Source organism: Cetorhinus maximus, chromosome 1 (assembly GCF_964194155.1).
Source record: "Cetorhinus maximus chromosome 1, sCetMax3.hap1.1, whole genome shotgun sequence".
In the NCBI taxonomy this organism is placed as follows: domain Eukaryota; kingdom Metazoa; phylum Chordata; class Chondrichthyes; order Lamniformes; family Cetorhinidae; genus Cetorhinus; species Cetorhinus maximus.
Window position 1 is genome coordinate 190998825 of NC_135879.1, and position 24440 is coordinate 191023264.

Genomic DNA, 24440 nt, shown 5'->3' on the forward strand with positions numbered 1-24440 from the left:
CAGGGAACCCCACCCTCGCTCACACAGGGTGCGCGTCACGCTGGACGGGCCTTAATTGGCCCACCACTAAAATGGTGGCGCGGACCCGATCGGGGGTGCCGATTGGGTCCGCGCCTGCCCTCGCACAACCCCCCTGACATGGGGAAAATTCTACCCTTTATGAAGATCTATGGAGTGTCCTCACCTCATGTCATCATCATCCTCCTGCAATTGAGCCACTATTAGGGCTGCCACTGCGTCTCCACGGCAGGAGCATTATCACTGAGGGTATGTGCACTGCCATAAGCCAGGCTGGAGTCAAACGTTCATAGATGTGACATGAGGATTTATGGAATCTCCTCACTGCACGTCGTCATCATCTTCCATAAATCTAGCAGCAATGAAGGCCTCCTGAGTGCGTCTGCCTCGTCTAACCAGTGCGAGGGCCTCATTCCCGTCATCGCTACCTTCGAGGACCTCCTCACCTTCATCTCCGTAGGCGTCCTCCTCACCTGAGGAGACCTCCAGCTCCTCCTTCTCTTCCTCAGCCAGCTCATCTCCCTGTTGCAGCGCCAGGTTGTAAAGGGTGCAGCAGATGATGACGATGCATGACACTCTCTGTGGACTATATTGCAGGGCTCCTCCAGACCAGTCAAGGCACTGGAATCTCATTTACAGCATCCCGATGGTTTGCTCCACCAAGTTGTGAGTTGCAGCATGAGCCTTGTTATACCTTTGCTCTGCTGCACTCTGAGGCCGCCGCACGGGTATCATCAGCCACATCCTCTGCAGGTAGCCCTTGTCCCCGAGGAGCCAACCCTGCAGCTCCTGTGGATCCTGGAATATGTCAGGGATCTGCAAGCGACTGAGAATATAGGAGTCATACACACTCCCTGGAAACCATGTGGAGACCTGCAGGATGCATTTCTGGTGGTCGCACACCAGCTGCACATTCAGCGAATGGAATCCCTTGTGATTGATGTAGTTGACCGCGTGTTGTGACGGAGATCTGAGCGCCACATGAGTACAGTGAATGGCACCCTGCACCTGTGGGAAACCCGAGATCTGGGCAAATCCAATCGCTCTTGCATCCTGGCTGTCTTGGTCCCGGGTGAAATGCACAAAATTGTGTACACTCGAGAAGATGGCATCTGTGACCTCATGGGTGCATTTGTGGGTAGAGGCTTGTGAGATCCCACAGAGGTTACCTGTACAACCCTGAAAGGAGCCGCTGGTGTAAAAGTTCAGCCCCGCTTGCAGGGCCACTGGCAGTGGATGCCCTCCATGTCCCCATGGCAGCAAATCCTGAAGCAGGTGGCAGATGTGACTGACTAGTTTCCTGGACATGTGCAGTCTTCAGCGATGCTGGTTCTTGGTCATCTGCAGGAATGAAAGGCGTTGTCTATTGACCCTTAGCACCGACCACCGAAGGCTCGCTGTGGCTCTTCGGCAGCGTGTGCGGGAGCCCCGGCCACCCCTTCTTCCTGAGGGTACTGCTCCTCCTTCTGTGCAGTCAGGCACCTCAGTTGCTTTCTCCTCCACCGTCTTCACTCTCTTTACGCCACAAGCCATACAGCTAGTTCACCAGGTTCCATGCTCCTGGTGTACTCCTCCTGCAGAATGAAAGACAGGGTTAGCATGGGGGAATTAAAAACCTCTCTTGGTTAAGTCTGAAGGCCCCTTAAAGCATCACGTAGAGAGCTGGCCACCACTTGGATGGCCAGAGATGAGTGTGCTGCATAGCTGCCCGAGACCCCACCCACCTCCGCCCCACTCCACCTGACCGATTGGCAGCGGCTTTGCCCATTGGACTGTATACTGTGTTCTCAGCTCAGGCACAGGCATTCTCCTAACCCACACTGCAAGGATGCATTGTTATCTTGAACTATGGGGGAAACTGGTCCAACTGGGATGGTGACATTGCGAGGGGCTGTGAGCGCCTCCACCAGTGACGACTCCACTGCCAGCTTTAGCAAGCAGATTGTACAATGTGCCCAGTCGTCCAACTGTTCTGCATCCACTAAAATGCTCATTACTTTGCAGTCTGTGCTCAAGGGATGAAAAGCTCTGGAGTACTTGGTGGCACTTTGATGCCTCTGCATTGCTTGAGTGGGCAGGTAAGCAGGAAGTCCGACTCCAATCATATGAATGGTTGCGCCCGAACTGTCTCAGTTGCAAAGCAATGGTCACTTTACATAAGATGCCCTAATGAGTGGCCGCTTCCCTTGCCCACCCTACCCCCCACCTCAAATGCTTGTGCGCTACATTCAACATCAGGGCAGCCCTAGCAACCCCCCCAAAGTCACCTCAACCGCAGGGCTGCCCTTTCCCCGCTCCACCCCGTAACACGCCTCAAGCTTGAAGTCCAACAGGCGACCGTGGTGAGTGCTGCACAATGTTACTATGTACTCACCTCCGGGTTGCCCTTAAAGTGCAGCCCGCCAAGTGCACGCTTTTTATATGCTGTTGTGAAATACGTCGGCGGATGATCCAGTGGTGGTAGGGGTGATGATTCTGGCGGGCAGGTCTAATAATGATGTGCAGATGTATTACAATGAAGTTCCCAGCATCAGCTGGCGGGAAACATGGCCCGCCATTGGTGGGCTGAGTGGATGATCACAAGCTGGTTTCAAGCTGCCATGAAACCGATTGCGCCATATTGTCCACTCACGCCACCGAACACGCCCGACCCTAGCAGGCATGGAAAATCCTGGCCATTGCTTTATGTAAAACTCTGATTGAAGTTCCTCTTGGTTCATTAACATATCAAAACCACTTCTTACTGTTGGGCCAGAGTATTCTTGTCAGCGATGCGCGGTGACATTGGGCGAGCGTCTTGGCATCACCGCGTGCCATCGCGATATTTAGGTGGGCTGGCGCGTGATGTTCTCTCATGCGCGCCCGCCATTAATTAACGATCCTCTTAAGGCCCTTGAGGCAGCAATTGTCGGGGTTGTTTCGGGGCCCGTGCGATCTTCAGGACGTCGCACAGGCGCAAAGGGCAGGCCACATTTGCATAAGTTTCATTCATGGGCAGGATAAGAGAGGTGAGTGGGGTCGTGAGTGTTATTTGTCAGACATTTAATTGTTAAAGTTACTGATACTTGCCTGTGTGAGCAGGAATACTTCAAAACTCTTCACAGCTGCTTGGACAGGAGCAACAGGCTTCAGGTCGACCCAGTGATTCGTCACCCTGCAGCTGCCGCACACTCAAACAAAGAAGCCAGGGCTGACCCATGTTGCAGGGAGGAGCGCAAGATGTCGTTGAATCGCTTGTGGCACTGGACCCATGTGCATCGCACCACGTCATGGGAGCTGACTATCTCCGCCACCTCCTCCCAGGCACGTTTGGTCAGGTGGGGGGGTCTCTGCCTCCCGTCCCTCAGAACGAGGACCTCCCGCTGTGCTGCCATCTTCTCCAGGGGGGTGTACACTGCCCCGCTGCCCTACCCTTTGGCTTGGTCTGCTATCCTGCAGCGCCCTGGTGAGCCCTTCTACTGCCATTGTGATCAGCTTTTGCAAGGCTGCCAGTGCTTCATTTAAACAGGCCGCCGGGTCGCCATTGGACCCGGTGGACAACGCACTCCTGCCGCCTCCGCCCACTCCCACTATCCTCGGGAGTCGCGCATTACGCTGGGCGGGCCTTAATTGGCCTGCCCACGTAAACTGGCAGCGCAGGTGGCGATCGGCTCTGCGCCCACCCACATCCGCTCCTGACTGGCCCGCCCGATATGGGGAAAATTCTCCCCTTGGTTTCAGACTCTTGCTGTTACTCTGGCTGTTACTCCAATTACCATTACACCCCAACAGCCTGTCTTCCAGTACGTAAGAAATATGACAGTGATACTACCAGGTGAAAAATATTACAATTTCTTGTTTTCTTAACAACAGCTATGAGGTTCGTCCGTGATTGGATTTTTGAAAAAACATCTGTGCTTTCTTTGGAATTACAATTTCAGTCCATAGACCATATAAACAAACACTTCAAAGCCTAGTAGATACTATAGCAATTTGAAAAAATCTAATTGCACTAATATGGCAGGAACACACAGTTTAGTAAAATGAATATTATTTGTCAGTTTGGTTTTGTGTTATGTAAATTCCAAACCACCCTGCTTTAAAAACTGTGTTTGTCTAGCAACGCCTGAGGCTTTCCGTGGGACTTTGAGGGTATTTAAAGGCAAAAGCAGAGCTCCAGTATTTTGCTGTTGCACTGAGTCAAGGGCTGCACTAACATTGATATGACAAAACTTCAATCCCTCAATTCAAAATGGGAAAACAAAAGGCACTGATCAGAAAAATTGAAGATTCATTCAGAATAAGAAATCTGTTGGTAAGAGAATGTCTTGCTGAATGTTTAGGAACGTTAATTCTTGTGGTAAGTATTTCATTTCATGATTTATACATTACAACTGTCAATCACTTTATGTACTTACAACTGTTAGGTGTTTTGCAAAGTATCATTTGATGCCGTTTGTCACAAAGTAAAGATTACTACAAATGTAAATTAAAAAGTAACGTAGAAACAATTTCAAATGTTGAAATCAGTTATACCGCGGAACATGTTTATGTTTATCAAAAGCCCAGAAGCCAGTTTTTAGCTTTGAAAATGAATGAAGCAACTGTGTATTTTTTTTTATATAAAGGAAACCTGTAAAGTGATCAATGCTTTCTTTGGGGTGAAATTTTCAATCGGCGGGTGGGCTCGACAGGAACGGGCGGGAGCGGTTGCAGAGCCCATTGGCTCCGCGCCGCTATTTTACACGGGGAGGCCAATTGAGGCCCGCCCAGTGTAATAGTGCCACCTGTGGCAGTGGGGAGAGTTGGGGCCAGCGCAGAGCTGCCTCTGGGAGATTGAAGGGCTTTTGTAAGTAATGAATAAATGGTTTAAAATTGATTTAAACATGTCTCCTCATGTGACTGTGTCACATGAGTTGGGACGTGTTTTTATATTAAATGAAAATTGTTCTATTTATTTAATAAACGCTTTAGGAAACCTCATCCCACCTGTGGATGAGGATTCCTAAGAAACGCGAAGGCCGCTTGGCCTTTTCGCCTGCCCGCCAACCGTAAATTTGGACAGGCAGCATTAACAAGTACTTCAATTAATTTCTTAATGGTCTTAATAGGCCGTTTACATATCGATGGCGTGCGTCCGCTGAACGAAATATCGTGGGGCTGCGTGATGACGTCGGACACACGCCCGATGTCATTGTGCGTCATTTTACACATTGGCATGTCAGGCCCGCCCCCGCATGCCGACGGAAAAGTTCTACCCTATGTCTTCCTCACAATTTGCCTTCCTGCTTATCTTTGTGTCATCAGCAAATTTAGGAACCAAATATTCGGGATCTTCATCCAAGTCATTGATATAGGTTGTAAATAGTTGAGGCTGCAGCATTTTATCCCTATGGAACTCCTGTAGTTATAGCATGCCAACCCAAAATGACCCATTTATCTCTACTCTGTTTCCTGTTAACACAGCAATTCTCTGCTCATGACAATATGTTACTCCCCCCACCCCCACTTCATGAGTTCTTTTTGTGTAGTAACCTTTGATGTGTTACCTTATCAAATGACTTTTGGAAATCCAAGTACACCACATCTATAGGTTCCCCTTTATCCATGTTACTTATTACTTCCTCAAAGAACTCTAATAACTTATTCAAACATGATTTCCCTTTCAAAAAACCAAGTTGACTTTGCCTGATTGCATTAAGATTTTCTAAATTCCCCGCTACACCCTCCTTAACAATAGATTCTAACATTTTCCCTATGACAGATGTTAGGCTAAAAGGCCTGTAGTTTCCTGCTTGAATAGAAGAGTTTCATTTGATAATTTCCAATTTGAAGGGACCTTTCCAGAATCTAGGAAATTTTGGAAAATTAAAACCAATGCACCAACTATCTCCGCAGCCACTAATTTTAAAACCCTAGGGTGAAGTCCATCAGGCCCTGGGGACATGTCAGCCTTTAGTTCTAATAATTTTCTCAGTACCCTTTCCCTGGTGATTAATTGTTTTACATTCCTCTCTTAAGCATTGAAGCCTCCCATAATAATTAATTTATTAAAAATGGAGGTTACAGTAATGAGCTCATTGAGTTGGCGGCAGAAGTTTCTAATCCTCTTCTGGACTTAACATGGTTGATGCTCAGAGGCTCATGATTGTTGCAATGTGCCCCAGTGCACAGGCAGCAGCTGGACAGAATATCATGACTGAAAGATTTATCAGACATGTTCATCCAATTTTCCAATTCTCTATTCCCGCTTTATGGCTGAGAAACAGGTGGAGCAAATGGGAGAATCTACCCTATTATTAATGTAGCAGAGATTTTATTGCTTTAAATTTTAAATTTAAAGGAATAAAGTTTTATCTTTAACACTTATAGAGCCAGTAGCATTCTAGTCACTCATCCTGGAGCATGTGGCAGTACTTATGCACATCTATGGTAGAAGCCCTAATTCATCAAAGCACAGCCTTATGCCGTAGAGGTGTGGGATTTAGATTGGAGACAGCTGTCTCTTCCAGCCTGGGACTATGCTGCAGCTAGGTTTCATTCATCTCTTTGGTGGCACTTGGTTTGTTTACTCACAGGCTAATACACGAATGGGCATGTATGATACATGTGATAAAAAGGACGACGGTGCCTAGTCAGCTACAAAAGGCAACCTGTAGCACTCTTCTCAGGACTCGGTTGCTATGAAATAAGGGTCACTCCAACTCAGAGGCTCCTACTGGAATGCACTGTAGCCACATCTAGAAGTACAAGTTGACATATGGCACACCAGTAGGAGGAAGTACAGTGGTAAGAATCACAAGGTGCATATCCAGTATGGGTTTTTGTTAAAATTATCTTCTCACTGAGGTTGTTGCACATGCCAACATTGTTTATTGACAATGTTTGAGAATGCTTTCATTAAGTGCTATGAATTGGTTCTTGGGAGTTAATGTGTACAGAAAAGGGTCTGTGGATGATGGTATATAAGTGGTGGGATAAGGGAAGACTGTTGTTGCAGTAGCCAGATTTGATAATCTAGAGAAGATAGCACGAATGTTTCTTGTAGCTGGCAATAAGTTGTCCTCTGCAATATCAGATTTCTGGGGCATTGGGACTGGTTCTGCGGAAGGTGGGATCTGTACAAGCCGGACGATCTACTCCTGAATAGGACCGGGATGAATGTCCTTGCAGGAAGATTTGCTAGTGCCTTTGGGGAGGGTTTAACGTAGATTGGCAGGGGAATGGGAACCTAAGGGCAGATTCAGATAGGACAAATTCAGGGTAGGGAGTGGAATTCAGAAAATTAGCAGGTGACTGAAAGACAGAAGATGCAAAGGTTAAAAGGTTTACAGCACAGGAATTTGGCAATGTTAAAAGGTATTTATTTAAATACGAGGGGTATAGCAAACAAAGCCGATGAGCTGAGGGCACAGATAGACACATGGCAGCATGATATCATTGCTATAACTGAAACTTGACTTAGAGAGGGGCAAAAATGGCAGCTCAACATATCTGGATATAATGTTTTCAGACATGATAGAGAGGGGGCTAAAAAAGATAGGGTGTAGCATTATTGGTTAAAGAATCACTTACGGTTGTGAGGATGGATGATATACTAAATAAATCATCACATGAGGCCATGTGGGAAATAAAAAGGGGGCAGCCACACTACTATGAGTGTATTATAGATCCGCAAATAGTGGGAGGGAGATAGAAGAGCAAATATGTAGGCAAATTTCTGAGTGCAAAAACAATAGGGCAATAATAGTTGGAGACTTCAACAACCCTAATATCAATTGGGATATGAAGAGTGTAATAGGCACAGAGGGCAGAAAATTCTTGAACTGCGTTCAAGAGAACTTTTTCAGTCAGCACATAACAAGCCCAATGAGAGGGCGTGCAATTCTAGATTTAGTCTTAGGAAATGAAGCTGGGCAAGTGGATGAAGTAGCAGTGGGTGACCATTTTGGAGATAGTAACCATAATACAGTTAGATTTAAGATAATTATGGAAAAGGATAAAGATAGAGCGGGAGTAAAAGTTCAAAATTGGGGAAAAACAAATTTTACGAAGCTGAGAGGTGATTTGTCGAATGTGGACTGGTTACAGTTACTTGAAGGGAAACCAGTGACAGATCAATGGGAAGTATTCAAAAGCGAGATTCTATGGGCACAGTATATACATGTCCCCACAAAGAAAATGGATGGTACTGCCAAATCTAGAGCCCCCTGGTGCTCTGATGCAGAAGATGTGGGCAGGGTTTTCAATGAGTACTTTGTCCCTGTCTTCACTAAGGAGAGGGATGAAGCAGATATTCTAGTTAAAGAAGAGGAATGTGAAATATTCGAAACAATAAGCATAGTGAGAGAGGATGTACTGGAGGAACTGACATCCTTGAAAGAGGATAAGTCACCAGGGCTGGATGGATTGTATCCCAGGCTGTTTAAGGGAGCCAGGGGGGAAATAGCAGATGCTCTGAGAATCATTTTCCAATCCTCACTAGATACAGGTGCAGCACCAGAGGATTGGAGGTCTGCGAACGTTGTACCATTATTTAAAAAGGGTGCGAGGGATGGACCAAATAATTATAGGCCAGTCAGTCTGACTTCAGTGGTGACCAAATTATTAGAATCAATTCTGAGAGGCAGGATAAACTGTATCTTAGAAAGGAATGGATTAATTAGGGATAGTCAGCATGGTTTTGTTAGGGGAATGTCATGTCTTACTAATTTAATCACATTTTTTAAGAAAGTAACAAGGAGGATTGATGAGGGTAGTGCAGTGGATGTTGCCTACATGGATTTTAGTAAGGCATTTGACAAGGTCCCACGTGGCAGACTGGTCAGAAAAGCCCTTGGGATACAGGGGAATGTGGCGAGTTGGATTCAAAATTGGCTCAGCGACAGGAAATATTGGTTGATGGATGTTTTTGCAAATGGAAAACAGTTTCCGGTGGTGTTCCACAGGGCTCACTTGACTTAGGTGTGGGTGGTATGATTAGGAGATTTGCAGATGACACAAAAATTGGCCATGTAGTTTATAGTGAAAAGAATAGTTGTTGTCTCCAGAATTATATCAATGGTTTGGCTGAGTGGGCGGAAAAGTGGCAGATGGAATTCAATCCAGAGAAGTGTGAGGTAGTGCCTTTGGGGAGGGCAAACAAAGCTAGGGAATACTCAATAAATGGGAGGATATTGAGAGGGGTGGAGGAAGTGAGAGACCTTGGAGCGTATGTCCTCAGGTCCCTGAAGGTGGCAGGACAGGTGGATAAGGTGGTACAGAAAGCATATGGAATGCTTTCCTTTATTGGATGAGGTATAGATTACAAAAGCAGGGATGTAATGATGGTTAGGCCACTGTTTGAATTTTATGTACAGTTCTGGTTGCCACATTACAGGAAGGATGTAATTGCTTAGGAGAAAGAAAGGAGGAGATTTATAAGAATGTTGCCAGGGCTTGAAAATTGCAGTTATGAGGAAAGATTGGATAGTCTAGGGTTGTTTTTCTTGGAATTGAGGAGGCTGAGGGGTGATCTGATTGAGGTGTACAAGATTGAGGGGCCTGGATAGAGTAGACAGGGATGCCCTATTTCCCCTAATGGAGAGGTCAATTACCAGGGGGCACAGATTTAAGGTGATTGGTGGAAAGATTAGAGGGGACATGAGGTAAAGGGTGGTGGGTGTTTGAAGTTTACTGCCTGGTTTGGTGGTGGAGGCAGAAACCCTCAACTCATTTAAAATGCACCTGGATCTGCACCTAAAATGCTGTAACCTGCAAGCCTATGGACCAGGTGCTGGAAGGTGGGATTAAAATGGGCAGCTAGTTTTTATCTTTTTTCTTTTTCAGTCATGCGGACAGGATTGGGTGAATGTACTCTTTCTGTGCCGTCACTTTTCTATGGTTCTAAACTGCTACTATTGCTCTTCTTCCTGAACCCTTTTCTGTCAATGGCAACTTTGTTCATGGTTTCTTGTTGAGAAGACCTCTGAGGAAGGCCAAATGTACAACATGTAGCACACCATTATGATCCTTCAGACTAGAGCTGGACTGAATTACTACACAATTCAAATAGACTGATACAGTGACTATTATTAGAACAGTGTTTATGATGGCTCTGGTCAGGAGCATGATGGTTTCCTATGTAAAGAGTTAGACACTGTTACTTGATCAAATTCAGGCATCAGTGCTGTGAGTTACATGCCATAAAAACAGAAAATGCTGGAAACTCTCAGCAGATCAGGTATTTAATTTAGGCTAAGGGGCACTCTTGTTGGGCAAGGCTAGTTCTGCGTTCTTGTTGAGTTGGAGCACTCAGGAACTGCCCTGCGATCCACTGAGAAATTTGATATGCAAGAAAATCTCAACCAATGAAAAACGCTAACAGTTCAAGTTGAGGTTTAAGCTCTGTCTCTTTAATGTTGAGTCCAGGGTTTTCCAATAATATTTTTAGAATCTATTTGCACAAATACAGAGCAATAATACCATTGCAGTGACATGGCATTATATATGTAATCTTCTTTTGACAGTATTAGTATCATAAACCATACCTGAAACTCATGATCGACACTCTTCCATACTCATGCTGGAAGGAGGTGAATAGACAAAATTGGGAAACAAAAGTTCAAATGGCAAATATGGAATGTATTTATTTTTTCCATTTCTTTCCCTTACAGTTGTTTGGCTGTGGAGCATTGGCACAAGTTACTCTCAGCAGAGGTACACATGGAATGTTTTTGACTGTTAATTTTGCTTTTGGATTTGCAGTGATGCTCGGTGTACTAATAGCTGGCCAAGTGTCAGGTATATTCTCATTTATACATTTCTCTCTCTCTTTTATATATATATATGTATGTATATAATATAAATATTTATATATATGCTGTACTAAAATAACTTTAAAGATATTGCACATGTAGTTACATGTAGACCAAGTTTTTATAGAAAAATAACTACCTTTGGATCAGAGAAAATGTTGCCATGGGATTAAAGAGCCCTAGCAAAACTGGGATTGGGGGAAAACTCTCCACTGGTTGGAGTCATACCTAGCACAAAGGAAGATGGTTGGAGGTCAATCATCTCAGCTCCAGGACATTACTGCAGGAGTGTCCACGGCCCAACCATCTTCAGGCTGCTTCATCAACGACCTTCCATCATAAGGTCAGAAGTGGTGATGTTCGCTGATGATTGCACAATGTTCAGCACCATTCACGACTCCTCAGATACTGAAGCAGTCAATGTTCAAATGCACCAAGACCTGGACAATATCCAGGCTTGGGCTGACAAGTGGCAAGTAACATTCGTGCCACACAAGTGTTATGTTGCAGCAGATGATGTATGCCAGCTGGATCAAATCCACGAGGGAAACTTGACAGCGTGGTCACAATGATTTTGCAATTTATATTTTATTTCAAGATGCATGCCCTGAATTCAATAGTAATAAGTCCACCACGACTCTAGAGATTTTTTTATAAAACCAAATTAAATATTTATTAACAAAAGAAAAGATTTAAAGCACATACATAGGTCCACAAATTACTATTATAACTCCTAAAATCCCTAATTAATTTGGATTCCAATTACACCCCTGCTAAGGCAATGGTAAAAAATAGATTTAAATAGATCCAGGCAAGTCAAACACAATACCCTGGACAGTAGAATTCAAAGTGGCTTTTCCCAGCTTTGGTTTCTGTAGACAGCAGCTTAATGTACAAATACTGGATGCTTTTCACACTTCTGGTAGATCTTACAATGTCTGCCTAACACATAGCCTCATTCTGCTTTATACATGTTTCTCTCTTTTAATGCAAATTCTATTGTTCCCATATGTCTTTGGAACCTTTCTCATAATATAAATCTATTCATGCTGCTAATATTGCCAGTAACCTTTGGGAAAAATGAACACACTGCTTGGCTTAGCTTCTCTGGCTAGGTGTAACATCCAACATCTCTTTAAAATTCAAACTTCCCTAATTTATCTGAAAATGCAAATTCTCATCACCTCACATTCTAAAACTTCAGCCATCTTTACATATTTAACATTTCAAACCTAGCTTCCTTTTGATGAGTCAAAGCCTCCAAACCAGCTATCTCCAACTCAATTAAAGCCATTTATAAGGCACAAGTCAAGAGTGTGATGGAATACTCTCCACTTGCCTGGATGAGTGCAGCTCCCACAACACTCAAGAAGCTTGACACCATTCAAGACAAAGCAGCCTGCCTGATTGGCATCACATCCACAAACAGTCACTCCCTCCACCACCGACGCACAGAAGCAGCTGTGTGTACCATCTACAAGATGCACTGCAGGAATTCACCAAGATTCCTTCAATAACACCTTCCAAACCCAAAATCACTACCATCTAGAAGGACAAGGGAAGCAGATAGATGGGAACACCACCACCAGGAAGTTCCCCTCCAAGTCACTCACCATCCTTGACTTGGAAATATATCGCTGTTCCTTCACTGTCATTGGGTCAAAATCCTGGAACTCCCTCCCTAAGAACACTGTGGGTGGACTGCAGCAGTTCAAAAGGCAGCTCACCACCATTTTCTCAAGGACAACTAGGGATGGGCTATAAATGCTGGCCCAGCCAGCAAAGCCCACACCCCATGGATGAAAATTTTTTTTAAAAAAAAGTAACCGTAAAAATTTGCTTCACTGACCTGCTCAGTGATAATACTGCTTAATCTTATGATCTTTCTCATTAATTCCTTAAAATTTCACATAAGAATGGAGTTATCTGACCTCTTTAACCCTTTCTAACACATTGTTAGTTAGTGACTTCTAAGCAGTCACGGATCATCAATCCATTTTCCTCTGCCTGCTCAAATTGCAATACAAAATTAGGGAGAAGGCAACAGAAAATCTTGGGGAAGTGGTGTGGAAGCCTCATCTTTCACTTGAAAAGAGCTTGGAATAATGGGATGATGTCTAGCCCCTCTTTTGCAATCATAAGTCAAATGACTTTTAATCTAGTTGTCTGCAAACATTTACAGGATACAGGGAAAGGTCAAAGAGCAGGATTAATTGGGTAGCTCTTTCAAAGAGCTGGCACAGGCATGATGGGCTGAATGCTCTCCTTCTGTGCTGTTTCATTTGACAATTCTAGTGGTAGATGAACTGGGAAGGTTGGTGGAGGAGAAAGTTCCATGAAAGGGTAGGAAAATGGATGGGATTCATTGTCTCTGCGTAATTCAAGGATTGGATATGGGAGAGTGATGCTCGGGTAATTTCTGAGGTTTTAGTGTAGAAATTGATATATGTGCACCTGTCTTTTGGGTATAAATGGGCGGAAAGCATACCAATTTACCAGTTGGTGACCAATTTGTGCAGGCCCAGGTCCCATTGCAAAACTCGTGGTGCCTTTTCCTTAGGTGTTCCAGGTGGAGAATCAGGAGATCAGGAGAAACCCTGTGAAAATTCTACCTCTCTTCCTGCATGTGACAGTTCTGTGCTGGGCCTTAGCAGCATGTATGTAGACAACTTCAGCATTGTACACCTGCAACATTTACTTTGATTCTCCCACCGATTAATGACTTTAAGTATTGTTTTCCCAAACATGTCAGAAACTTATGCTCAATGTTTTATAAGTATATCAGAAACTAGGACCCTTTGAATGATAGTTGTCTGAAAATATGGTACAGCTGTGTTTAGGCACTATTAAACCTTAGCTAAATGATTGACACTTGGAAAGACAATTTTGATCAATATTTCTGCTTCCTGTAGTGTCAATCATGTGACTAGGCCGGTGAACCAAGAATATTGTTCAGTTGGACACTCCTAATCATAGGATAGCTATAGCAGCAGGGGAGGAAGGGAAAGAATGAAAAATCTAAAATGCAGCCCTTAAAGTAATCAAAATATTCCTGAAAATAAGTCATCTCCCGTTATCATAGAATCTTAGAATCACAGAAGGAGGCCAATCGTCCTATCCTGCCTCTGCTGTTTCTTTAAAAGAGTTATCCAATTAGGCTCACTTTCCTGCTCTTTCCCCATAGCCCTGCATTTTTCTCCCTTTCAAGAATTTATCAAACATTACTATTGAATCTGCTTCCACAGCCTTTCAGGCAACGCATTCCAAATCATAATAACTTGTGTAAAATAAAATTCTCCTCATCGCATGTCTGGCTTTTTACAATTGCTTTAAATCTGTGGCCACTGACCCTCCTGCCACTGGAAACAGTGGGCTGAATTTTCTGGTTGGCAGGGGGGTGGAGCGGGAGTGGGTGCGGGTGGGCATGGACCTGATCGCTACTCGCGATTGGGGCCGTGCTGCCATTTTACACTGGCGGGCCGACTAAGGCCAGCCCAGCGTACTTCACGACTCCCGTACATAGCGGGAGTAGGCGGGCGGTGGCGGGTGCGCTCAGGCCACTGCGTCCAATGGTGACCCAGCAACCTGCATAAAGGAAGGCCCTCGGAAAGGCTGTTCACAATGGCTGGGCGAAGGGCTGTGCAGAGGGGCATTGGAGGTGACACAAGTCCGGAGGGTAGGCCATCGGGGCAGGCCAGGCTGGAGGGTAACCTTTCGGGGCAGGCCAGTCTGGAGGGTAGGCCATTGGGGCAGGCCAGGCCGGAGGGTAGGGCGCGGGGCCAGTGTGCCCCTTGTTTTTCCTATGACTGCCTTGCTGCACTCCTCAAGGAGGTGGCAGCACGGCGGGAGGTGCTGGTTCCCCAGGATGGGAGGAGGAGGCCCCACCCCATGACGAAACGTGCCTGGGAGGAGGTAGTGAGCTCCTGCGACATGGTGCGGCGAACTTGGATCCAGTGTCACAGACGCTTCAATGACTTGTTGCACTCTGGCAGGGTGAGTACTATGTTGGCATTGGCCACTTAACCCAACAGGTCAGCTTACCCCCTTGCTGCACACCCACCCCCCCCGCCCCTCACCCCCACCGCTCTAAGTCTGAGTGTAGTGACTGCATTGAATCATTGACGGCATTTGTCCTTTGCTGGGTGGGCCAGCAGATATTGCCCATGCTGAGGTCAGCCTGAGAGGGTGATGAAGAGATATGTTTTGCCCCCACAGCATGTGTTACACTGAGTCCCACATGACTGGTTTGGGGGCAACCTGAAGGAGCTGCACCTAGGCACTGTGTTTGAACTCCAGGACATGTCCAAGTCAGGGTGATGAGATGCTGGGAGGGGAGCTTCAAGGTGGCATGGCAACGAACCATCTGCTGCGCTCTGCACTCCACATGCTTGCGCCTCCTTGCTACGGAAGGATATACTATGTGGTGCCTAACGTGATGTAGGCTGCATGTGTCCAAGGTGGGGTGGAGGGGTGGGGAACAGGCCTAGCATCTTTGTGTGAGTGTTCAGCAGCAGTGGGGTGAGGAGGCACTGGAGCCCTGCAATGTTCCACTCTGGTTGGGGTGGGCCGTGCATGAAGAGAGACCATGTGTAATTTGCACTAATCAATGCTCGTCTCTCATTTTCAGGAGAAGAATGCTTACAATGCGGCAGGAAGTGTGAGGACTGGTGGTGGCCAGGCACAGATCACCGCTCTAAGCCGTTTCGAGCAGGAGGCCCTGGATCTGGAGAGACGCCATGCGCCTAGGTCCACTGGTGTCGGCGAGGCTGGGGTGCCACAGCCAGGTATTTATGCCCAACAGTGAGGTCAGCATTGTTCTCCCAACAGCTATAGCAGTGCTGAATGTTAATTGATTTAATTTTGCAACATGGCTTGACCATTGATTATGGAAGGATGAGCGCATAATGATCCGGGGGACAGGGACAAATGTCATTGTCTCCATGTTAACTGATCCACTGTCCTTGTTCTTCCTTTCAGCATCATCGGAGCAGGGCCGGGAGGAGGAGCAGCAGAGGCCCCCCCTCACACCTGAGGGGCCTGAAGTCTCACCAGTGTCACACCATCTCTGCGAGGCAGGCACCAGCGCAGATACTCGCACCTCGGTGGGAATTCGAACATCGGCTCGTGTCCCGGGGCACAGTGGTGAGGGCACTTCACAATCACTGGAGCAGCTGGCAGAGACAGAGAGTGCTCATGGCGCCAGCAGTCGGAGGACTTCAGGGGACCAGGCACATGCTCAGTCGGTGCCTGATGATGTGTCTCTGGAGTCGTCTGCGACGCAGCAGGGGCAGGAAATGTGGCCGGGTGTGCGGGAGCATCTGGGGGAGATACATGAGGCAATGCTTGGCTTGGTCTCCGTGGTGGAGGAGTCTATGCAGTCGATCGCCGAAGCAATGAGCCACATGTCCGAGCGCCATGCGTCCTCCATGGAGAGAGTGGTGACTCTCGTTGAGAGGCTCCTCTAGGAGACCCATCAGGGCTTCCTGGGGATGCGCTCTGGCCAGCAAGCCCTTACAGCGGCATTGACCTCAGCTGGTCAGTGCCAGTGTGGGAGATGGTGTGGGGATCAAGTTTCCCAGCTCGTTGCCCATCCATCCATGGTGAGCAGGGAGGTCCGAAGCGACCTCACGTCAGCGCAGCAGCTGCCTGTCAACTCTGCGGGTTCCTCTCAGGGCGCTCCGGATGAGGGCAGCAGCTCCTCCACCCCTCTGCCAGTGACCGTAGCATCCGGTGAGGCTGCGATGACTGGGGAGATGCCAACTGTGGAAATGGCAGCTCCCTCCTGGGCGGGGCCAACACAGGCTCCACATGCCAGAGGACGACCGCCAAGGTCATCAAGGCCAACAGGACAGCAGAGTCTGCAGGCTGTCTTAGACGCCAGTCCGAGCGATGGGGCAGCACCAAGACGCAGCACCTGGAAACGAAGACATAAGGCACCTTAGGCACACCACAGGTTTTTCACTGGTGCTTTTGTGTTGGCCCGAGATGAGGTCCTTATGATTTGTTCTGATTTATAACACTATTGTCTTTTTTTTTGTATAAGTTTGTTTGCTTGACATATCAAATTCAGATATGTCACCATGGCTTAGGGTGCCTCTTTTCTTCTGCATGTGTATGGTTTCTAAAAATGTAATGAGTGCTTTGTTGGGCATTCAGCTTTATTAACAAGGCCCTTAGTTACTGTTTCTAACCTGGCAGGTTTTGCGCTTAGGTACCGAGTATGGAGTCTACAGCCCAGGCTTGTCCTGGTGGTCAATCCATGGTGTGCTAACTGAAGGTTTGTTGGATTAAAGCCTCCCAGGTGTCCCTGCCTCCCTGCAGTATGCCTGGGTCAGCGTCTACCCCCTCGGCATTTCCCTGTTCATGCTCATCCTTAGACTCACTGCCGGACTCATTGTGCGCAGCCGCAGCCACTGCGCTGACGTCTTCATCGTCCACTGTGTCCTCCTTTCCAGTGCCAGAATGTGGAGAGTGCAGCATGCAACCACTATCTCCGAGACACAACCTGGGGAGTACTGGAGTGCGCCCTCTGAGCGGTCCAGGCATCGGAAGCGTGTCTTGAAAAGAACGATGGTTCTCTCCACCACAGCCCTTGTGGAGGCATGGCTCCTATTGTATCGCTGCTCAGCTTCTGTTCTTGGATGGTGGAGAGGTGTCATGAGCCACCTTTTGAGGGGATAGCCCTTGTCACCCAGCAGCCAAGCTGGGCTGGAGCACTGAAGAGCTCCGGCACCTGGGAGTGTCTGAGGGTGTAGGCATCGTGGGAGCTGCCTGGGTACTTTGTGCAGACTCATAAAATCAGCATCCTGTGATCACAGACTATCTGTATGTTCATGGAGTGGAAGCCCTTCCTGTTGACGAAGGTACCGGGCTCACCTGGCGCCCTGATGGCCACATGTGTGCAGTCTATTGTACCCTGGACGCGGGGGAAGCCAGCAATGGCCGCGAAGCCTCTGCCTCACCGTGTCTGGCTTGCCTGGTCCCAACGGAAGTGAATGAAGGTCAATGCATGCCTGAACGGAGTGTCTGTAACCTGCTTGACACAAGTGTGGACAACTGATTGGGAGACACTGCAAAGATCACCCACTGACCCCTGGAAGGAGCCAGAGGCATAGGAGTTGAGGGCAGCTGTGACCTTCAGAGCCACTGGCATGGGGTGTCCACCCACACAGTTAGCGGAAATCTCAGGCTCAATCATCTGACAGATATAGTTGACTGTCTCCCTTGAGCGACAAAGCCTCCTTCGGCACTGCACCTCAGACATATTGAGGTAGCTGCTTCGCTGCCGGTATACCCTGGCAGCAGGATAGTGGCATCTTCTGTGGCCCCTTCCGCCTTGGTCCACCTCTTGGCCCTGTGCCCCTTGTGCCTGCGCCTGTCCTCCCAAAGGTGGCTCCCCTGGAGGCTGTTTGTGCACTCTGGCCTTCTCCCCCTTCTAGCCCTCTCTTCCTCCCCAGAGGAGCTGCCTCTGGTGGACAGTTCAGCTCCCACTCCCAGTCTCAGGGAAGGCTTCTTGAAACCTGCAGGCCCAGAAAAGATTCCTCACTGCATTGTGATGACCTGAAGGCTAAGAGTCCAGACAAAGCAGCTGGTATGCATTTTGAAGTACTGCAGATCACACAGGCAAGTTTCAATAACTTTGAAAAATAAATACTTGACTGTGCACACTTTCGAACCCAGTGAGCTCTCTTATCCCACCCGTGGATGAGGTTAATACAAATGTGTCCTACCTGCCTGCCCGTTGCACCCGTGCGCCAACCTGAAGATTGCACGGGTGCCAAAATATCGACGTCGATTGGTGAGTCAAGGGCCTTAAGTGGCCTGTCGCTTAATGGCAGGCGCGCATCAGACATCCTCGCGCGCCCGCCCAACGAAATATTGCGACGTCGCGCAGTGACGTTGGGACGCTCGCCCAATGTCACCATGAAACCTAACCCCATTTTACATGCGGACGTGCGGGCCACGCGCCCGCACGCCAACGGGAAAATTCTGCCCAGTTTCTCCTTATTTACTCATCAAAGCCCTTCTTGATTTTGAAAGCTTATAGTAAATGTTACCCTAATCTTCTCTGTTGCAAGGAGAACAACCCCAGCTTCTCCAGTCCCTCCACATAATTGAAGCCCCTCAGCCCTGGTACAATTCTAATAAATCTCCTCTACACCCTCTGCAAGGCTTTGACATCCTTCTTAAAATGTGGTACCCAGAATTGGACACAGAATTGGACACACTATTCCAGCTGGGATCTAAGCAGAGATTTTGTCTTTTATGCCTCTACTTATAAAGCCAAGGATTCTATATACATTTTTTAAATAGCCTCCTCAACTTGTCCCGCCACCTTCAAAGATTTCTGTACGTATTCCCCCCCAGGTCCCTCTGTTCCTGTATCCCCTTTGAAATAAAATAGTACCATTTACCTTATATTTACCTTCCTTTCAAAATGCATCACCTCATATTACCCCACATTAAAACTTCATCTACCATTTTTTGTCCATTTCAACAGTCTGTCTATTACTCTTGAAATCTGCAACTATTCTCCTCAGTTTACTACTTTTCCAAGTTTTGAGTCTCTATAAACTTTGAAATTATGCCCTTTATTCCCAAGTCTGGTTCATTAACATATATCTATCAAAAAGAACAGTGGCCCTAATACTGACCCCTGGCGGTGGGTTGGGGTCGGGGGGCACTTTTGTACACTCCCCTCCAGTCTGAAAAACAGCTATTCCGCACTACTCTGCCTTCTGTCCCTTGGTATCAACACTGCCCCTTTGATCCCATGTGGGCTTCCATTTTTGCTAACAAGTCCATTATGTGACACTTAATCAAATGCTGTTTGAAAGTCTATCTAGACAACATAAGCTATCTTAAGAACTCAATCATGTTAGGCAAACACAATTTGCTTTTAACAAATCTGTCATCGATTTACCCATGTTGTTCCAAATTCAGATTAATTTTGTTTTGGATTATTGTCTCCAAATGTTTCCCCACCACTGATGTTAGGCAGACTGGTCTGTATTTACCTGATTTATCCTTTTTCCCTTTTTTGGGGCAGAACATTTGCAATCCTTCTGTCTTCTGGCACCACTCATGTACCTAATGAGGGGTATGTCAGTATGAGAATTACTAGAAAAACAAGAATTTGCATTTATATATGTCCTTTTAACACAGAAAAAAGTTGCAAGAAGTTTCATGGATGATTAGTCAAAAAACAGATGCTAAGTCAAGGAAAGAAATACTAGGGATAAGCAAAAGCTTGGCCAAAGGGAAGAGTTTGAAGGAGGACTTTAAAGGAAGAGAGTGAGTTACAGTGGCGGAAAGGTTTAAGGAGTAAATTCCAGAGCATGGGGCCGAGACAGCGAAAAGAATGATGGGAAGTATGGCAACAGTTTTTTTTTGGATTTGAAGAAATTCTGCAAAATAAATCGGTTGTGAAAATTAAAATGAATTCATAAAATAGTAGGTGGTGGTATGCACAGAGAATGAGAGAGATGCAGACAGCAAAGGTACAGACTCTGTTGGATAAGGTATGTCGAGTGGAATTCAGCAGGGTGGTCTATAAAAAACAGTAGTTCACCCACAACTGGGATGCTGTGCACAGTTTTGGTTCTCCACTTTAATAACTCAGGAGAAAACTGAAGTACAAATTTACAAAGACTAGGGGCAGAATTTTACGGCAGTGCGATTTTACGTTCCTGCTGAAGTCAATGGGGTTTATAAAGTCTCGCCGCGTTTTACAGCCCCGTCCCCACCGAAACAGGGCCGTAAAATTCTGCCCTTGGAGTTTAAGCTGCAAGGTAGAGAAAGAGTAATTAAGTCTATATTCTCTCAAACTTGGAAATTTTAAGGGAACATTCGATAATAGTATTGAAAAGGAAAAAGATTACGTTGGTACATTGATGACATGGGGCCATGATCCCAAGTACTAGATACATAAAGGGTGAAATTAGAAAAAACATTGTCATGCAAACTTTTTTGCCACAAGTAGCAATCAATATTAAACTGATTGTAACGTTCAACAAGGTATTGGGTAATAACTTAGAAGAATATAAAGCAGCATGAGGAGAAATTAAGAAAATGAGATTTGAGTTTGAGGAGAAAGCAGGAAAATGCATTGTGTCAAAGCAGCCAGTGAGTGGGGCCCAAAGTCAGTGCAGGTAAGAACAGCTGAATGGTCTCCCTCTGGGTTAAAATGTCTGTGGCTGGGAATTTCCTTGGAGTGGTTCCTGATCTGTCACCTGAACTTCACTGGAATTTGTGCCACAATTGACGGGGTGGCAGCAGCTCCGAGGAAATTCTCAGCCTATGTTTCCATGTGGAGTCAATCTATGCTGTGAAATAATGCTGTATGATGAGGTGCCTTTTTAAAATAAGACGAATAAAACAAATGAAATAAATTAGAGGCAGCCAAAACTTTTTCGTATGAACCTATACTGATTTTGCACAATTCATTTCCGAAGCACAGAGGTTATCCATTGTGATTATTTTGTTCCTCATATAGGAGCTCACCTGAATCCTGCCGTGACCTTTGCCATGTGTTTACTTGCTCGTGAGCCCTGGATAAAATTTCCCCTCTACTCTTTGGCACAAATATTAGGTGGTTTCCTTGGATCTGGTGTCATTTTTGGTTTGTATTTTGGTAAGTAGCAAAGTTATTTTCATTTTTAATTAAATTATGCAGAGTAGCTATTTTTCTCAAGAGAGATGCAATATAAATAAAAACAGAAAATGCTGGAAACACTCACTAGGCCAGGCAGCTTCTGTACAGAGAGTTAATTAGTCAGAGGGCAGAATTTTGCCCTTGATGGGCGGGCGGGCCCTGCTGGCTTGGCAGCGGGCGGGCAGCCTATCGCTGCTGCCGAAACGGGCCCTGCCACCATTTTAAGTGGGCGGGCCAATTAAGGCCCACCCAGCGGGCTGCCTGACGGGAAACGCTATGCGCTTCCTGTGGGGGGTGGGGGGGAGGATTCCCCAACTGTCAGAGTGCGCTCTTTCGCGCATGCATGCGAAAGAGCACACTGCTCCCTGAGACTAAATGCTGCCCCAGGGAGATCACTGACAATGTTTCAAACAGCAAAAATAGAATAATAAAAAAATTATTAACATGTCCCCCTCATGTGACCATGTCACATGAGATGGGACCTGTTAATAAATATCACAAAAACTTTATAAAACTTTTTTAAAACCGACATGAAGCCTCACCCCGCCAGTGGATGAGGTTTCATGTATTATCAGAAGCCGGCTGGGGCTCCTGGCCTGCCCGCCAGCCTTAAGGTTGGATGGGAAGGACCTTTAATTGGCTTAATTATCCTGTCAATGGCCTCAATTGGCCATTGACAGGTCGGCAGGCGGACGGCTGATTGCGCTGTGCCCCCACCTTCCTGAAAATTTAGATGGGGCGGGATGGCGTCGGGGGTTCCTCCCGACGTCATCCCGCGTCATTTTTGCGTCAGTGAGTGGGCCCCGCCCCCAGCTCGCCGACGGAAAAATTTTGCCCAGACTTACAGTGGCAGAGGGGTTTGGGAAGTAAATTCCAGACCATTGGTCTTGACAGCTAAAAGAATGATGGAAAGTTTGACAACAGTGTAAATCTTTGTTCAGAGTTGATGAAATTCTGCTTGATAAATTGGTTGTGAAAATTAAAGTTTTAATTCATAAAATGTTATGTGGTAGAATGGACAGAGAATGAGAGAGATACAGACAGCATTTAGGGATAGGCAATAAATGCTGGCCCAGCCAGTGAAGCCCATATCCCATGAATGAATAAAAAGCAAGGTACAGACTCTGTTGAATAGGATATGACTAGTGGAATTTCCCAGGGCATTAATTAGGCAGATTCATTCAGGCAGAAGTTTATTTAATGCCTGGATCTTCCGCGGAGTGGCAGCCATCTTCAACTTGCCCCTCTGCCTGAACTTTTCCATGCCTCAACGCTGCCCTGAATTTCTTCCGGGTCTTCTGAACCTGGTTTTTTCAGATATACAGAGCACAGTGTCCCTTGAAGAACTCCATCGCAGTGCTGTAGTGCTGGGGGGAAGAGGAGACACGCCCCCTTTTTATTGCACTAGCTGCTGTATGGTAAGTTTAAATGTCCAGCGTGAATGTTAGTGACTGGGTGGATGGATGGATGAATGAGTAGGGTGGGCAGGTGGGGTACGGTGGCAGGTGGGGTAGGGTGGTAGGTGGGTAGGGTGATGTGGGGAATAGGTAGGTTTGCAGATGGGTAGAGTGGCAGGTGCATCGGATGGTGGGTAGGGTTGCAGATGGTGAGTGGAATGACGCGGGATGATGTTGGGAGGAACCCCCGACGTCATCCCGCCCCATTTAAGTTTAGCACTGAAATTATTGTTGATTATCATAAAATCCCATCTGGTTCATTAATGTTCACTAAGGAAATCTGCTGTCCTTACCTGGTCTGGCCTACGTGTGACTCCAGACCCACAGAAATATGGTTGACTCTGAAATGGTCAAGCAAGCCACTAGAGCAATAAGGAATGGGCAACAAATATTGGCCTTGCCAGCAATGCCCACATCCCATGACAGAATGAAAAAAAAAATTACAAAAGTAGCAATGGTTTAATTTATTGGTGATTAAGATACCAAGCTCCTTTAACATCTGTGAGGAAACTTCGCTCTTTCTCCAAAGATGTTGGAGTTCTGTTTTGGGAATCACCTAAATTTAGGCAGCTAGAGGTGACAGCATTTATGACCTGGGTGGCATAAATAAATTTGTTTATTAATAAATCCAGTAGGGAATTCAGGAGGAACTGCTATCATGTGGAGTAATTAAAGCGAATAGGAAAAATACATTTAGGAGGCTAGCTAAGTAAGTAATGGAGAAATTGTTATGATCCAGTTAGGGACTAGTAACTTCTTGTTCAAAGTTGACAAAGTTTGAAATCCCAGTTATCCACTAGGAGAATAAAGCCACAAGATTCCACGGTTTTAAACAAGCAAAATAAACATTACTATGCATAGTCAGAAAAGTATAACAATCTACATTGTCTGTCGTATACTCTAACATGCAAAATTAACATGAGGTTAATATTAATTAATAGGCAAACTGTGGTTGAACACAACACACCACACATTAAATGGCAGAAGCAAATTTGACATCCCACTGATTCCTCAGCAACCCACCCAGATGTCAGTGACCACTGTGAGTCACAAAATCTCATTAAAACTCTGTCTCCTTCATGAGGGATTTCAACTCTTCAATTTCAAAGATCTAGCCTCTGAATGCCCTCAAAAGCTGCTGCAAATCAGACTGCCTCAACGACTGCTTACCTCCTGATGGTTCAATCTCTCCTCCTGAAACTGTGTTCCACTGGGTTCACAAAGCTGTACTCCCGCCTTTAATTTCCAACATGCTTCTAACTCTTATGTAGACTGCTAGCTTTACTTTGCTGGCACTGCCCCTGGGTTTCTCCAAACTCCAGTCTACAGGCTGCACCGAGGTATAACTGGCTCCCAGGACTGCTCCTGAGCCCTAACTTCACCAAAGAGCTCCCAGGACTTCTCTGAGCTGCAAATCACACGAGGTCCAAACTACAACCAACCCCCTCTCCTAGCAAGCACGCAGATAAATTGAAATGATAGAACCTTCTTGAGCTCCACCCTTCTCCATGACAATATAGCCTTTCAGAGTTCATT

The 24440-nt window shown here is 46.3% G+C and overlaps 1 protein-coding gene across 3 annotated transcripts in view; it reads left to right on the forward strand.

Annotated features, from left to right (window-relative positions):
- The first annotated feature begins 4142 nt into the window (after window positions 1-4142).
- The window catches only part of LOC144686211 (aquaporin-3-like), a 33125-nt gene continuing 12827 nt past the window's right edge, over window positions 4143-24440 (forward strand). Inside the window, exons 1-3 of one of the 3 annotated variants that reach the window (XM_078551307.1) lie at window positions 4143-4357; window positions 10653-10779; window positions 21289-21426. In XM_078551307.1, coding sequence (XP_078407433.1) covers window positions 4250-4357; window positions 10653-10779; window positions 21289-21426 — 373 coding nt within the window. In that variant the 5' untranslated portion in view covers window positions 4143-4249. The remainder of the gene's footprint in view (window positions 4358-10652; window positions 10780-21288; window positions 21427-24440) is intronic. The other 2 variants (XM_078551311.1, XM_078551318.1) reach the window with 2 other exon arrangements.